Below are 16,412 nucleotides of genomic sequence, written 5' to 3'. Positions count from 1 at the left end.
TACATTATTGCTTTGTAACTCTCAGACAAAAATAATATCCTGTATTCGTGTCCCTCGGGGCTACAATGTTAAACGTCAAACTCCATTCTCTTATATGCCAAGGTGGTGGACAGTGGCCCAGCTGCACTCAGTATGTAACCTGACACCACTGGAGGTGAACTGATGGATAGTGGCCCAGCTGCACTCAGTATGTAACCTGACACCACTGGAGGTGAACTGATGGATAGTGGCCCAGCTGCACTCAGTATGTAACCTGACACCACTGGAGGTGAACTGATGGATAGTGGCCCAGCTGCACTCAGTATGTAACCGGACACCACTGGAGGTGAACTGATGGATAGTGGCCCACCAGCACTCAGTATGTAACCTGACACCACTGGAGGTGAACTGATGGATAGTGGCCCAGCTGCACTCAGTATGTAACCTGACACCACTGGAGGTGAACTGATGGATAGTGGCCCAGCAGCACTCAGTATGTAATCGGACACCACTGGAGGTGAACTGATGGATAGTGGCCCACCAGCACTCAGTATGTAACCGGACACCACTGGAGGTGAACTGATGGATAGTGGCCCAGCTGCACTCAGTATGTAACCAGACACCACTGGAGGTGAACTGATGGATAGTGGCCCAGCAGCACTCAGTATGTAACCTGACACCACTGGAGGTGAACTGATGGATAGTGGCCCACCAGCACTCAGTATGTAACCGGACACCACTGGAGGTGAACTGATGGATAGTGGCCCAGCAGCACTCAGTATGTAACCTGACACCACTGGAGGTGAACTGATGGATAGTGGCCCACCAGCACTCAGTATGTAACCGGACACCACTGGAGGTGAACTGATGGATAGTGGCCCACCAGCACTCAGTATGTAACCTGACACCACTGGAGGTGAACTGGTGGACAGTGGCCCACCAGCACTCAGTATGTAACCTGACACCACTGGAGGTGAACTGATGGATAGTGGCCCAGCTGCACTCAGTATGTAACCTGACACCACTGGAGGTGAACTGATGGATAGTGGCCCAGCTGCACTCAGTATGTAACCGGACACCACTGGAGGTGAACTGATGGATAGTGGCCCAGCAGCACTCAGTATGTAACCGGACACCACTGGAGGTGAACTGATGGATAGTGGCCCAGCTGCACTCAGTATGTAACCTGACACCACTGGAGGTGAACTGATGGATAGTGGCCCAGCTGCACTCAGTATGTAACCTGACACCACTGGAGGTGAACTGATGGATAGTGGCCCAGCTGCACTCAGTATGTAACCGGACACCACTGGAGGTGAACTGATGGATAGTGGCCCAGCAGCACTCAGTATGTAATCGGACACCACTGGAGGTGAACTGATGGATAGTGGCCCAGCTGCACTCAGTATGTAACCTGACACCACTGGAGGTGAACTGATGGATAGTGGCCCAGCAGCACTCAGTATGTAATCGGACACCACTGGAGGTGAACTGATGGATAGTGGCCCAGCAGCACTCAGTATGTAACCAGACACCACTGGAGGTGAACTGATGGATAGTGGCCCAGCAGCACTCAGTATGTAATCGGACACCACTGGAGGTGAACTGATGGATAGTGGCCCAGCTGCACTCAGTATATAACCTGACACCACTGGAGGTGAACTGATGGATAGTGGCCCAGCTGCACTCAGTATGTAACCTGACACCACTGGAGGTGAACTGATGGATAGTGGCCCAGCTGCACTCAGTATGTAACCTGACACCACTGGAGGTGAACTGATGGATAGTGGCCCAGCTGCACTCAGTATGTAACCTGACACCACTGGAGGTGAACTGATGGATAGTGGCCCAGCTGCACTCAGTATGTAACCCGACACCACTGGAGGTCTTGATGGTATTTGTGTAGAACAAGAAAGAAAACCAGTAGGTGGCCATTGCAAGCAGACAACTTTAGTGAATTATTTACAGATTTACATTTGAGTCATTTAGCAGACGCTCTTATCCAGAGCGACTTACAGTAGAGAGCATACATTTTAAATACTGGTCCCCAGTGGAACCCACAACCCTGGCGTTGCAAGCACCATGCTCTGCCAACAGAGCCACAAATACAAAATAATTCATAGTAGTAGGAGAAGATCGCCCTATAGTTTACAGCACCATGAACGTGACCATATCCCTGGCCAACGGCAGTAGCTCAGACAGCTTCATCCCAAGGCCGATGTCCACGTACCCCAGACCTCCCTCATCCCCATACCACTCTTCCCATATGTCCTGCTTGCCCATCAGGAGGGCCCACTGAAGATCCCCACCTGCATTCCACCAGGTGGAGGGCTGGCAGGTCATCCAAAATAGACAAAGCAAGGATATTTGTAAACTATGTGCTGGTAACATTTGTTCAGGGTTTGGTAGGGCACTGGGTACAAAACATAACAGCCCTGTCCTAGTTCTGTGACAGCATTTGTTTCACCAATAGGGAAAATGATATTGATATGTTTTAGATGCCATCCACCATAGCTTTAAAGAGTTAATGTATAGAGAGAAGCACATCATAGACCAGGGCTATATGTTTTATATGAGGATGCGGGATGTTTTGACATTTTTCCCTTCCATTTAATTGAATTACATTTCTTGCAAAGTTGTTCTTATTTAAAATACTCTTCTTTTTTTTTTTTTTTTACATAAATATTATTTGAACCAATCTTACTCTGATTAAGCAATTGATTGTTTTGGAATAGCAGGACATAAAGTACCCCATGCTGTACTCATATTGAAGAGACAGGTTGATGATACAGGAGGGGGCTAGAGAGGAAGGTAGTTAATCAGACATCGCTCCTAATATTGGTTTGACGTCACTCACAGTGTCCGTGGCTACACATAATGTTGTTGTGAGCAGATCCTGTTGGAGATGATAAACCAATACCACAAATACTATATGCCTACATTTCTTCACATTCTGTTATACGGGGTGACTGTACTGATTGCTAGACTGATTAACTGGGACACAGATCGAATTATAAGCTTGGTTTGTTAATAGGTCACAATTGCATACGTTTTTAGTAACGTTTTCAATAACTTCCTTCTGAAACAAGTCGTGATTGTTTTGTTAAACAGAAAATATCATCCAACTGTCTCATGAGGTGCACATATAGAGCAACCTGCAGCAGTCCTCTTAGTCCTGAATAATTTACTTGCAAATACACAAAAACAATTTATTTTACTCTGCTGCTACTCGCTGTTTATTATCTATGCATAGTCACTTCGACTAACCTGTACCCCTTGTATATAGCCTCTGTATTGTTTATTTTGTTACTTTAGTTTATTAGTAAATATTTTCTTAACTCTATTTCTTGAACTGCATTGTTGGTTAAGGGCTTGTAAGAGAATTTCATGTGACAAATACAATTTGATATGTTCATGTTTCCAGTGGGTTTGGTTTTTTCCCCCAGTGGTTGTCAGGGTTGTGTGGTGGTGCTTCCTGCCTGCAGATTTCCCCTCCTCCACTTATCCAGATACACAACCCCGCTCTTAGCTCTCGCATACATGCTGTTGGCTCAGTGCTAGTGGGCATGTACTAATGGGCTCCTGTAACCAGAACTAGCAAGCTGCCAGCCCGCACGAATCAGCGTATGCGACCCTGAGTAGATTAAGTTAAAAATAATGGTCGACCATTTGAGGCTGTCTCTAGCTCTTATTCTAGTTCAATGGGAGCTACATTGCCAATGAATCAATCAGGAACATCACTTGCAGCTTGGGTCAAAGCAGCCAGGCCTTATGAGGAGTGGAGTTTTTATTCAATCAGATCCGCATGGCGGTGTCGGAGGTGGAGCTGTCAAATCCACAAGCGGCTATTGGCATTACACCTAAAGTGGACATTGCTCTTAATGCAAGTCCGTGCAGTCAATGGCAATCTCATACAAAAATCCCTGAACACTGTAATGTGAGGTGTAATCTACACCTGGATTAGTTTAATAGAAATCCTCATTTAGTTTAAAGCCCCTATGGAGTCTTTGTAAATGTACTTTAAAATCATCACTGTATGTCTAATAAATTAAAAATAACCCAACATTTATTTCTTATAATTTATTTCCCTGAGCCTCCTTTGGCCTTTGAAATGCTCAGTCTAATTGTGTGGGCATTAGGAAACACAATTTTAAGATATCTACATACACAGCCCTGATTGGCTGATAGGATGGTCTAGAGCCCACCCCCTTACCCAGATGAACATGTCATTGGTCTATTACAATCAGATCACATTGTGACGTCAGGACAACTTTTGGTCCACATATCTGAACATGCTGAAATTCCAGGCATTTATTTTCAACCTCTGTGTGGAAATATCATTAAAAAAAACTGTAAATTAATGGTAACTGCACTGCCCCTTTAACAATTTTCAATTGGACATCTTTATTTAGATGGCATACCCTTTATCATTCTGAACTTCAAACCCAAGAGGGACGTTGTGGCTTTGTGATAATGATCAAGAGCAGCTTCAACATCACCTAAAAACATCAGCTAGGATCTTTTTAAACGTAGCTCTTTATTAGCTAGTTATAACTGGCATGTTCACACGTCTCCTGCCATGATCAACTGAAGATGACCTCACATAGAATGCATCCAATTACAAGTCAGTATGTTGACACATGAATATTAAATGTGGGAGTCCACTATCGCCGGTTAACGCTTGATCTGGTTGAATCTAGGAGGGAATTATCCACTAGCCAGGTATCTGGAACTTATTTAATGAAACAAAACCATAACTAGAGATAGGTAGCAATGGTAAACGTGCATAAAGATGGAAGAATTAAGGTATGACAGTTTTAAAAACTGTGTGTGGATAGTGCGAAAACAATGGCGTTTCTAGTGTACTGAAAGTTTCCAAGAGCATCAATGGGGAACTGAAAAAAATATGGAACTACCCGGACTCTGCCTAGAGCTGGCCATCTGACCAAACTGAGCAACTGGGAAAGAAGAAACGTGATCAAGAACACAATGACCACTGACAGAACTACAGAGTTCCTTAGCTGAGATGGGAGAACCTGCCAGACGGACAATAGTCTCTACAACACTTTACCAATCTGGGCTTTATGGGAGTGGCCAGACGGAAGCCACTCCTGAGAAAAAAATCATATGGCAGCCTGCCTAGAGGCACGTGAGACAGACACTGGTGAGGAGAGGGAACAATGAATGCAAAATATATGTACATCTTCTTCAGAGTGAAAATGACCTTAGACTGGGTGAAGATTTATGTTCCAACAGGACAACCCCAAGCATACAGCCAAAGCAACACTTGAATGGCTTCAGAACAAGAATGTGAGTCATTGAGTGGCCCAGCCAAAGCCCAGAATAGTCTCATTGAAAATCTGTGGAAAGATTTGAAGTTTGCCATTCATCCAACTTAACAGAGCTTGAGAAAATCTGAAAGGAAGAACGTGAAAAAAATTCCCCAAATCCAGAAGTGTAAAGCTGATAGACATACCCAAAATGACTCAAAGCTGTAATTGCCGCCAATGGTTCTTCTACAACGTATTGATTCAGGGATGTGAATACTTACGTAAATGAGAGATCTGTATTTTAATTTCAATACCTTTGCTAAAATGTCATTATGGGGTGTGTGTAGATGGGTTAGGAAAAAACAAAACATTTAATCCATTTTGAATTCAGACTAGTAACGAAACGCGGAATAAGTCAAAGGGTATGAATACGATCTGAAGGCACTGTACTCTTGCTAATGACCATACAAAATTATTAATGTAACTGATCATAACATATTGCTGAATAAACTAGGTTATGGATTGAGAGATAACGAAAACCCTTTGTTTTATTAGAAAGTTAACAGAAGCCTCTCTCATGCAAATTCCATTGAGTGTGGTGTACCACAGGGCAGCTGGCTAAGGACATTGTTTTCAGTTTTTACAAATGACCTTCCCCTGACCTTGAACAAAGCCTATGTGCCTAGGTACGCTGACGACTCCACAGTATACATGACGGTTGCAACAGTAAAATAAATAACTGAGACACGTAACATACAGCTCCAGTCAGTTTTAGAATGGGTAACTAGCAATAGGCTTGTGCTAAATATCTCAAACTAAAAAGTATCATTTTTAGGACAAATTACTCGCTTAACCCTAAACCTCATTTAGATCTATTATTGAATAATGTCGCTATTGAGCTAGCTGAGGAGACTAAAATGCTAGGTGTAACTCTAAATAACAAGCTTCCATGGTAAAATCATATAGACTCAATGGTTGCTAAAAATGGGAAGAAGTCTGTCCATGATAGGGCATTACTCTGCCTTCTTGACATCTCAGTCAACCAGACAGCTCCTACAGGCCCTAGCTGCTGTGTGGTCATGTGTGGCAAAGAAGGAAATAGGTAAATTGCAGTTGTCCAGAACAAAGCAGCACGTATCGCACTTAGATGTATACGGATGTGTCAGTAACATGCATGTCAGTTTCTGCTGGCTCAACATTGAGAGATTGACTGCATCACTATTGGTCTTTGTGCTAGGTATTGATGTGTTGAAGGTACCGAACTGTCAGTTCAAGCAGTTGGCACACAGTTCAGACACTCATCGTTACAACACAAGACATGCAACCAGAGGTCTCTTCACAGCCCCCAGGTTCAGAACAGAGGCTAGGAAACGCAAAGTATTAAATAGAGCCATAACTACATGGAACTCTACTAGGGTGCCCATATTACTTCCACACCTGCGGTCAAATTCCATGTGACCGTTTAGTCACCGTAATTAGGCTTCTCCAAGCTCTGATGCTGCTGGTCAGTAGTAGCCTACCAAACTTGATAACGGTCTTGTACTCCCTCTAATCACTCAGACATCAATGCAAATGTAATCTAAAATCTAATCAAACACTTCATGAGTCCATGAGCTCACATTTCACAACATTTCAATAGGCTAAGCAGAGGATGGCATCAGCTTTCTATAGGCTAGGCCTGCTGTATTTAGTTATTAACTTCTATAATATTAAGCACATTGCTTCTCTTTACAACAGCATTATAGCACACCTGGCCTGAATGAAAATGAACCACGGGAAAAGCGTCCTCCCTTCCATATTTAAGTGCATAGATGACATGTATTTTTTCCCCCCGTGCCCCAGTTGAGACAGGTGCATGATAACGGTCCATTCTAAATCAAAATACATTTTACACATTATTTAGTATATGTAAAGACATTCAATTAAAAATAATCTAATGGGTGACAATATTAGCCTATCACTTGTGAATGATGCCCAGCTTGTGTGCAGTAAGGCAAGAAACAGCTTGCCTTTTTTTGGCTACTTTTAAATCATAGTCACACACCTACCTCATGTAGCCTAGCCTATAGACCTATATGTTTTGATAGGGTTTGTAAAGTGGCCAAATAACTTCTTATACTTGAGCACATTTAATATGCTTTATAACCGGTGTAGAGCCTAACTGGCATACACAGGATGCGTGTGAGTTTCAAGTTTAATCGCATTTGTCCTCACTATTAAGAAGTGTGAATGCAATCAACTCACCTCACTGTGATGATCCATTTAAAGAAGAAGTTCCACAGCAGGCTGAAACAGTGTAAACGAAATGGACAGCACTTTCTAAGGTGATAATTAATTTAAAACAACCATATGCATATTAGTTTATGGATAGGCTTATGAGCCCAAGGCCGAATCAATAACCTGAATTAAAATTATGATTGTGCCATTATACAATACATAGCCTAGCGCATATTATGCATGGCAGAAAAACATAAAACAAAACTGATTTAAGATGTCTTTGATACATCATTTGTGGAATGTCTTTCCTTAATGCATTTGAGCCAATCAGTTGTGTTGTGACAAGGTAGGGGTGGTATACAGAAGATAGCCCTGATTGGTAAAAGACCAAGTCCATTTTATAGTAAGAACAGCTCAAATAAGCAGAGTAACGACAGTCCATCATTACTTTAAGACACGAAGGTCAGTCAATGCGGAAAATGTGAAGAACTTTGAAAGTTTCTTCAAGTGCAGTCGCAAAAACCATCAAGGGCTATGATGAAACTGGCTCTCATGAGGACAACAGGAAAGGAAGACCCAGAGTTACCTCTGCTGCAGAGGATAAGTTCATTAGTTACCAGCCACAGAAATTGCAGCCCAAATAAATGTGTCAGAGTTCAAGTAACAGACACATCTCAACATCAACTGTTCAGAGGAGACTGTGTGAATCAGACGTTCATGGTCGAATTGCTGCAACAACAAAAAAACACTACTAAAGGACACCAATAAGGAGAAGAGACTTGCTTGATCCAAGAAAAACGAGCAGTGGACATTAGACCGGTGGAAATCTGTCCTTTGGTCTGATGAGTCCAAATTGGAGATTTTTGGTTCCAACCACCGTGTCTTTGTGAGACGCTGAGTAGTTGAACGGATGATCTCCGCATGTGTGGTTCCCACCGTAAAGCATGGAGGAGGTGTGATGGTGCTTCGCTGGTTTTATTTCCTATTCAAGGCACACTTAACCAGTATGGCCACCACAGCATTCCGCAGCGATATGCCATCCCATCTGGTTAGGACTTTTTTGATTTTCAACAGGACACTTTCTGCTATTTGACCAAGAAGGAGAATGATGGAGTGCTGCATCAGATGACCTGGCCTCCACAATCACCTGACCTCAACCCAACTGAGATGGTTTGGGATGAGTTGGACCGCAGAGTGAAGGAAAAGCAGCCAACAAGTGCTCAGCATATGTGGAGGTACCGCAAGTCAGCACAAAGACAACAGGAGCACTGCCACTGTTATTCCAGCGCCATTTCAGTTTAAACATAAAATACTTTAATACGCTGAAAACCAACTTAAAAAGACACCAAAAACAATTTAGTCCAATCAATGTTGCTAAATATTGTGTGGCTGTCCTGTTTTCTGTCTGTGTGTGCGCAAGTAAAACTAAACATGGACTCACCCACTTGTAGAACACCAATGTCATCCTCATCTTTTTCATGTTGGCAGAACGGTCTATGGCTTTGTCATACAGTACACTTTGTTTTTGTTGTCATAGGCTACCTGGCTAAAATGCTTGCTAGCCTAACGTCCTCGCATTGGCAACAGCGAACCAGCTAAGTCTGCCAGATAATTAACATGAGCCTACATCTCAGGTCAGTGGCACAACATTCATTTATTGTTAGATTATAATCATTGGCCTGTACAGTGAATTAAGTCAAAACCACAAGTCCAAATCCATGGCTTAAGGGACGATTTTGCAAGCTAATTATATATATATTTTAAATGTATCAAGGGAGGCCAAAAGCTTGCTAGCATCAATCAATCAAATGCTACGCTAACAACATGTCACACTCTTTTGGTCCAGACAGCATCAGATACATGGGCTACACATACTGAGACAGAGGGGTACTGTTTCCCTCGCTTTGATGATTTCTCTGGTGAGATTCCAGCACCTTTGGAATTGACGGAACATTTTGAAAACCCTGAGATACGAAAAGTAAATGTAATAATTTAAAATGTTTTAATGGTCAAATATTTGGGGAAGCCTGGCTTCCATGAATACAACCTACTGTTAACCTGTCTGATAAGTTACATTATTTTAGCCTAAAACTTAAAAAGGATATTTCACCAATGTTAGGCAAGAGCCATACAGAAATTGTGGATTACGGACTGTCTTTTTTAAACGTGCTAATGACCAAATACAGAAACAATCAAGCAGTACACATATGGTGATGAACTATCACTTTAAACATGTTATTACAGTGTACTGCAATGCATTGCACACACACTCCTTGTATATATCTAGTCCTCTTCTTTGGGAAGCAGAGAGGTGGAGATGTGATGGGAACCAACCTCCGTCTAGGGAACTGCTTCGATCACGAGGGTCCCTTCAATTTTAAGACCGGCCAGAGAGTCAGCTATCTCTTCCTCCTCATCCTCCTCCTCCTCCTCCTCATCTTCCTCCTCCTCCTCCTCCTCGTCATCATCATCATAATCTCCGCCATCTTCTGCCTGATCTCCCTCCCCTCCTCCGGACGATGACACGTTCTTCCAGTAGGAGTCGTAGCCAGAGGCTCCATAACCTCCATAGCCGTAGCTATCCTCGTCAGCACCACTCTGTCGGCCAAACTTTGTCGTACGGGCTGCAGGGTGAGTACAGGAATACAGACATGAGCTGAGAGTTGAGTACTAATCCCGATCCAGGGAGTGCATATATACAACAATTAAAAGGCGTTGAATGTGGCGTTTGAGGTTTAAGATCTGACATCTGCTACAAGAAAAGAGTATGAAAACTAGTGATTTGTAATGATGCAAAAATGACTCAATCAACATCTAAAATTATGATACTACAGTATACATACAACTGCACTGCCATCAGTACTCAGTTTTCCTCTTAATGACTGAAGAGTTTTAATCCATGACTGACTTAAGCACTGATTAGATGTTAGATGGCAGACTCACTGGACATGCTGAGGTCCTTAGTCTCCTGGGTCTCATGGCCACACTTGGGGCAGGGAGGATTTTTACCCTTGTCCTGTTTGAACACCTTACTCTTCACATGGTCGTCACAGAAACAGGCCTGGGGAGGGAGAGACACAGTTCAACCCAAACGGGCCTTGTTACTATAGGTTACAGTCATGCGTCAAATCCAGGAAATGTATTCCCTGTCCCACTGGTAAATGGTTGTAACTAGAGAGAATACAGCCATGACTGGAAGTGACTTTTCATAGCAGATTAGGAGAACATTTTTATTTTAGCTAACCTTAACCCTTTTCCTAACCTTAACCTAATTCTCCAAACCTGCCGCTGCAAAAAAGTAACCGGGTAAACGGGTGCTTATTTACCGGACAAATCGACTAATTTAACAGTGCAACTGGGAATCTACACATTTCCCCCTGAACCAACACCCTTGCCTTTCTTGCACTAACACTTGCCTTTTCTTACGAGCACCGACTGCTGATAGCTGCTTTAGGACTGATTCTCACCTAGTTACCTTAAGACGAATGCACTCACTGTAATGCCAGGCGTACACGACACGACTTTCAAAAATCCTAGCAATGCTGAGCCTCGAGCATTAAACAACCGTATTTCCTATAGTAAACCATCTGGCAGAGACGAGTGTTGACACACTACACGATTCTTCACTTGGTCGGGAGGATTCTCCATACCACGCCGTCTCGCCAAAACAATGTGGATAGATTGTTAACGTAGCTACAACGAGCTGTGGCTCAAAGCAGCCTCATAAAAGTTCAGTCAGACAAAACACACTTGCCCTACAGTGTTGAAATATCTTGCCAATACATTTGACCAAATAACATTCGGTGTGAACTTCAGAGCTGTAACCATTTTACATTTGGGCTTTGGTGAAAGGCAAGTGCAAACCCATACTAGTAGTAGTCATCGCTCCTGCTCGAGCGAGTGCACATTCTGGGTGATGCGAATCAAGAACTTGGTCTTCTTCCCTGGCTAGCTCTCATTTGGCTATCGCTGATCACCGTTCTCAAAACTGGTCGTGGCACATGTCACATTACAAAAGCGGTGCAGATTTTGTGCCGATAAAATAAAACACGGGATCGGTAGCCCTCAGATTGTGACTCCGACGCTCATTTTAATGTGAGCGGGTCAGTGACAGCTACGAGTAGGCAACAACATGGGGATTTTGTCTCCGATCTCAAAAAGTTGTCTGGGACAGCTAAAACCAGGGCCGTGTAGTGTACGCACGGCTCAAGTCGCTCTGGAGAAGAATGTCTGCTAAATGACTCACATGTACATGTAGATCTCTCAGTCAATGTGTATAGAGGCAACAGCAGTAACAAACAACTACACTGGCATGAGGAACAGTGGGAGAGAGACAATTGTTTACAACATAACACTGTGTTGATTTAATGCCTTAAAAAGTGTCCATAGCTTCACATTTCATTGTGTTAAAAAGTGGGATTAAAAAAGTTATATTTTTCTCAACAACCAAATGTCTAACATTTAAGATGAATAGAAATTATAGTTGTTGCTTAAGTATTCAGCTTCCCAAGTCAATACATGTTAAAATCACCTTTGGCAGCAATTACAGCTGGGAGTCTTCTTGGGTAAATTTCTAAGAGATTTACACACCTGGATTGTGCAATGTTAGCCCATTAATCTTTTCATAATTCTTCAAGCTCTGTCAATATTTTGGGGATCATGGCTAGACAACAATTTCTAAGTCTCGTCTCTCAGGAACATTCACTGTCTTCTTGGTAAGCAACACCCGCGTAGATTCGGCCTTGCTTTGTAAGTTATTGTCCTGCTGAAAGGTGGATTTGTCTCCCAGAGTCTCTTGTAAAGCAGACTGAACCAGGTATTCCTCTAGGATGTTGTCTGTTAGATCAGTGGTTCTCAATCCGGGTCCTGGGGACCCTGAGGGGCGCACATTTAGTTTTTAGCGCTCCACAGCTAATTCAAATGATCAACTCACCATCAAGCTTTAAATCATTTGAATCAGCTGTGCGGTGCTAAGGCAAAAACAAAATGTGCGCCACTTTGGGTCCCCAGGATCAGGTTTGAGAACCGCTGGCTTGGATCCATCCCGTTTCTTTTCATCCTGAAAACCTCCCTGGTATTTGCCGATGTCAAGCATACCCATACCATGATGCAGCCACCACCATGCTTGAAAATAAGGAGGCAGTTACTCAGTGATGTGTTGTGTCGGATAGCGCGCCAAACACAAGGCATTGCATTGCATTTAGGCCAAAAAGTGAATTCCTTGGATCGGTATAATAATTATTAACTTGACCATTTTTAAAGAGACATCCAAAGTCTGATTTGTTATTGTTACCCATCTACCAATCACTGACCTTTATGAGGCTTTTGAAAAGATCCTTGGTCTGTGCTTGAAATTTGACTTAGGGACCTTACAGATGTTTTATGTATGGGGGACAGAGGAAGGGTTAGTCATTCAAAAACCATGTCAACCCCTATTATTTCACAGAGGGAGTCCATGTAACTTATTGTGTGATTTGTTAAGCCAAATGTTACTTCTGAGCTAATTTAGGATACTTCTCAATTGTATTAATATTTTTTTAAATTAGAATTGTTATTCCACTGACAGAGTATATTGACTAGATTGTGGACAAAACAAATACAATTAAATCCATGCTAAATCAGAACATTTTGGGGATAAGGGAATATGCTTAAAGGTAATGATTAGAATATTCCACCCTGAAACTGTTAGGCTTGCAGAAAATTATGAAACATGTTGCAGATTAAACAGACTGTCTAAGCAAGGTGTAGCTTAAGATTTTAACTTGTTTGTGTGTGTTATAAAGACCGGGTTTGCATTTTTGATGTTAGTACATTTTATTCACGAGAACGTTATATATTTTTGCATAAGAGTCTTTGACTAATTATTATTAAACCCATGGTCTTACAGATCTCGGGGATTGGTCAGAGCTATTGATTGTCAGTTATTATCATTGAAAATTCTCACGACAGGAAGAAATCCAAGGGGTATGAATACTTGGATCTTCATTTTCCATTACCTTGCAACGCAGGCAGGAGTGTTGCCCCAGTCTGTTGCAGGAAGCACCTGAAATTAACATGGGGGAAAACACAGTATACATTAATTAAAATCACTATAGCTAGGGATGAACCTTTCTCTAAACTTTCAACTGGTAGAATGCCTACTTTTCTATACGTAACATGGTGTTCCTCATGTCTGCCAAAGTATGCCCTAAGGCTAAACGTCAACAGGTTATAGTGTTGAAACCTCTTGATTTCTCATGAGCCAACACAATGTGGATGTTTGACAGGTGAGAAAGACACCCCAATTGCTCACATTTGTAAGTCTCCGCCTCCAGGACTTGGCAACTGGCTTGGTGCTCAAACTGGTCATCCTCACACAGGAAGTTGTGGCAGAAGGAGCAACGGTATACCCTTCCCCCTGTGACAGATAGGAAAAAAGGGGGAATGATTACAAAGGGGACACAAGGTGGATGGCAACCAGCATTTGGGTGCATGTACGGACATAAAAAAAGCCTTGTTTAGTTTTGCAGACCAGGCAGGTTGGATAATATTATAAAATGGCATAAGTTACCATGGTCCCATACACAGCGTTCACACTCGATACAGTCGGCATCCATGAGAGGACATGTGCAAGCGTGGGTACTGAGGCACTTTCTCCCGTGGCACACCCAGGCCTCACAGAAGTCACACACGGCCCCCTTGTGGACAGAGACAACACTTCACATATCAATGTCATAAAGACATCCAATGATAAACTCATGACTGTGAACAATCTGGGCACATATCACAATGTTAAATAGATGTAGGTCTTCACCAGGGGTGTATTCATTATGTCTGGCAATGGAAACCATTTGCCATTTAAGAACCAAACGGAAGCAAACAGAAAACAAAACAGGGAGAGACTTACCTTCAATTTGTGCAATAGAAACAAAAAAAAATTCATTTGGAGTAAATGGTTACATTTGCAGAACATTTTGCAACAGAATTGGCATAATGAATACATCCCGTGGCCATATTCACTAGAAACCAAAGGAGGCAAACTATCGGGGACTACCTGAATTTGACCGATAAGAAACACTTGTTTTCCATTGCGAAACGTTTTGCTATGGTGTGCATTAATGATTACTACTGAGTATTTATTACTCCCATCTCAATAAAGTTTTTCAAACAGCTCTCATCTCTTACCACCATGCCCATTCCCGTAGCGTGGATCCCTGGGTGCTTGATGACACAGTCTGATGACTTCATGCATTTGGTTTTGCCTTTAGTTGGAATACAGGAAGACAGTATCACACCACAACATAATACATGGTTCTTGCACTCCTATACAAATATCTTACATGTAATATTGTGCAATATATTTCTTTGCCACTTGAGGGGATAAATCATGTTGTGTCGAATTAAGTTGGCCTCAAAGAGCTCAAGGGATTTTAAAATCAGAAACATTCCATGCGTCACAATTTATCTTAGACTCACCACATTGACCGCACTGGGGCAGCTTCTGAACGTTTGCACAGAAGTAGCAGAAAGCTCTGTTCTTCTGCCGTCTTGGGTGTCATTGAAACAGGGGAACAAAGTGTCAAAGCCTCCATCACCTGTAGATTACAGTTGCTAATAAAGAAATAGTGCATCTTGTTCAAATAGTTGAATGTGTTCACACAATTTAACCTTTATTTAACTAGGCAACTCAGTTAAGAACAAATTCTTATTTACAATGACGGCCTACCCCGGCCAAACCCTAACGACGCTGGGGAAATTGTGCACCGCCTTATGGTTCTCCCAATCACGTCTGGTTGTGATACAGCCTGGAATTGAACCAGGGTCTGTAGTGACACCTCTAGCACTGAGATGCAGTGCCTTAGGCCACCGCGCCACTCGGGAGCCCCAATGTTAGCTAGTTAAGTTATCCATTAAGATGAATGTAAAAAAAATATTGATTGAAGATGTCTTACCTCTGGCATTTGTCACATTCCTGCAACACAAGATTAGGACTACAGTAAGTATGAGGACGACAGTAAGTACTAGGGAAATAATCATGATTTACAGTCATTGTTGGCTATCCATTTCATATTGTGCTGTGATGAGAACATGTATATTATTCCATACCATTGCTGAATTGCAAGGGGACTTTGCAACGTCAACAAAGCCCTTGTTGGCTCGAGTCTGTTTCTCCCGTTCCTTGCGGTTCTCTGCCTTCTTGCGTGCACCAGTCTTCTTTTTCGGCATCTTTCAGTTTCTGTCGATGGCTTTACCTGAAGGCATGTGGGGGATTAGCAAACCACTAACTAACCAAGCAAGCCAGCTCAGTCAATGGCATCACACCTTGACAGACTGGACACACATCATTAGTCTAGGTCCTTACGAAAATATAAATGTTTTAAAACTGTATTAGCTAGTTAACTAGGTATCTACGTAAAAAAAATTAAAAACAGCTATTTAGGTATCTAACGTTATAACTAAACGTTACTGTACGTGTGCTGAGCAACACGGTTCAAACACGCGCTAACTAGCTTGACTTCATGGAAATACCAGATGCAGCAACGACATGTAATTTTATAAGTAACAGATAAAAGCCTTAACCGATGTGTGCTGTTTATACATTTTTTTAACACAGTATAACCCAAAATGTAAAGAGAGACTTACCAGGAGTGTTGCAATCCACGGCTGGCTCAGCTGAAAACGGAAGTTACAGAACGGATATTTAGTCCGACTGAGAATTCTTCTCGCCTGAATTATAATCCGCCTTAATCGTTCCTATGTGAGTTCCTATATTTCTATTGTACATTAATTTCCCTTGCGCTCAATGAAATGTTATATTAAAGTATGAATTGTATATTACATCATGGTTTGGCCAATTAAGGCTGTTATTATCAACGCTAGTTCAAAAATGCATACTTATTGTATTTATACTATATTCTAAAGTCACTTCAGTCTCCTGCCACCATGACCCATGAATGCTGTTAAAAT

General features: G+C 42.3%; 1 protein-coding gene across 1 annotated transcript; it reads right to left on the bottom strand.

Moving 5' to 3' along the window:
- Positions 1–9,101: 9,101 nt before the first annotated feature.
- Positions 9,102–16,168, bottom strand: LOC110498442 (zinc finger protein 330). The gene is made up of 10 exons (XM_021575059.3): positions 16,089–16,168; positions 15,552–15,697; positions 15,398–15,417; positions 14,922–14,992; positions 14,631–14,707; positions 14,017–14,143; positions 13,759–13,863; positions 13,463–13,509; positions 10,410–10,527; positions 9,102–10,090 (listed from the first exon to the last, which is right to left on the bottom strand). Exons 2-10 carry the CDS (start codon positions 15,669–15,671, stop codon positions 9,807–9,809), a joined length of 969 nt encoding a protein of 322 aa, XP_021430734.3. The 5' UTR covers positions 15,672–15,697; positions 16,089–16,168; the 3' UTR covers positions 9,102–9,806.
- Between the last annotated feature and the right edge of the window lie 244 nt (positions 16,169–16,412).

This window comes from Oncorhynchus mykiss, chromosome 19 (assembly GCF_057628025.1).
Source record: "Oncorhynchus mykiss isolate SJ-2025 chromosome 19, ASM5762802v1, whole genome shotgun sequence".
Classification (NCBI taxonomy): domain Eukaryota; kingdom Metazoa; phylum Chordata; class Actinopteri; order Salmoniformes; family Salmonidae; genus Oncorhynchus; species Oncorhynchus mykiss.
The sequence above is the reverse complement of the archived record's forward strand: the minus strand, read 5'-3'. Positions and strand labels throughout refer to the sequence as shown.

What these genes read in the sequence shown, in the direction of transcription:
- LOC110498442 (XM_021575059.3), bottom strand. Translation starts at nt 15,671, where the DNA reads ATGCCGAAAAAGAAGACTGGTGCACGCAAGAAGGCAGAGAACCGCAAG. An exon ending in ACGCTGTGTATGGGACCATG is followed by an intron (nt 13,864 to 14,016) that starts GTAACTTATGCC and finishes TATCTGTCACAG; the next exon opens with GGGGAAGGGTATACCGTTGC. An exon ending in GGAGGCGGAGACTTACAAAT is followed by an intron (nt 13,510 to 13,758) that starts GTGAGCAATTGG and finishes TGTTAATTTCAG; the next exon opens with GTGCTTCCTGCAACAGACTG.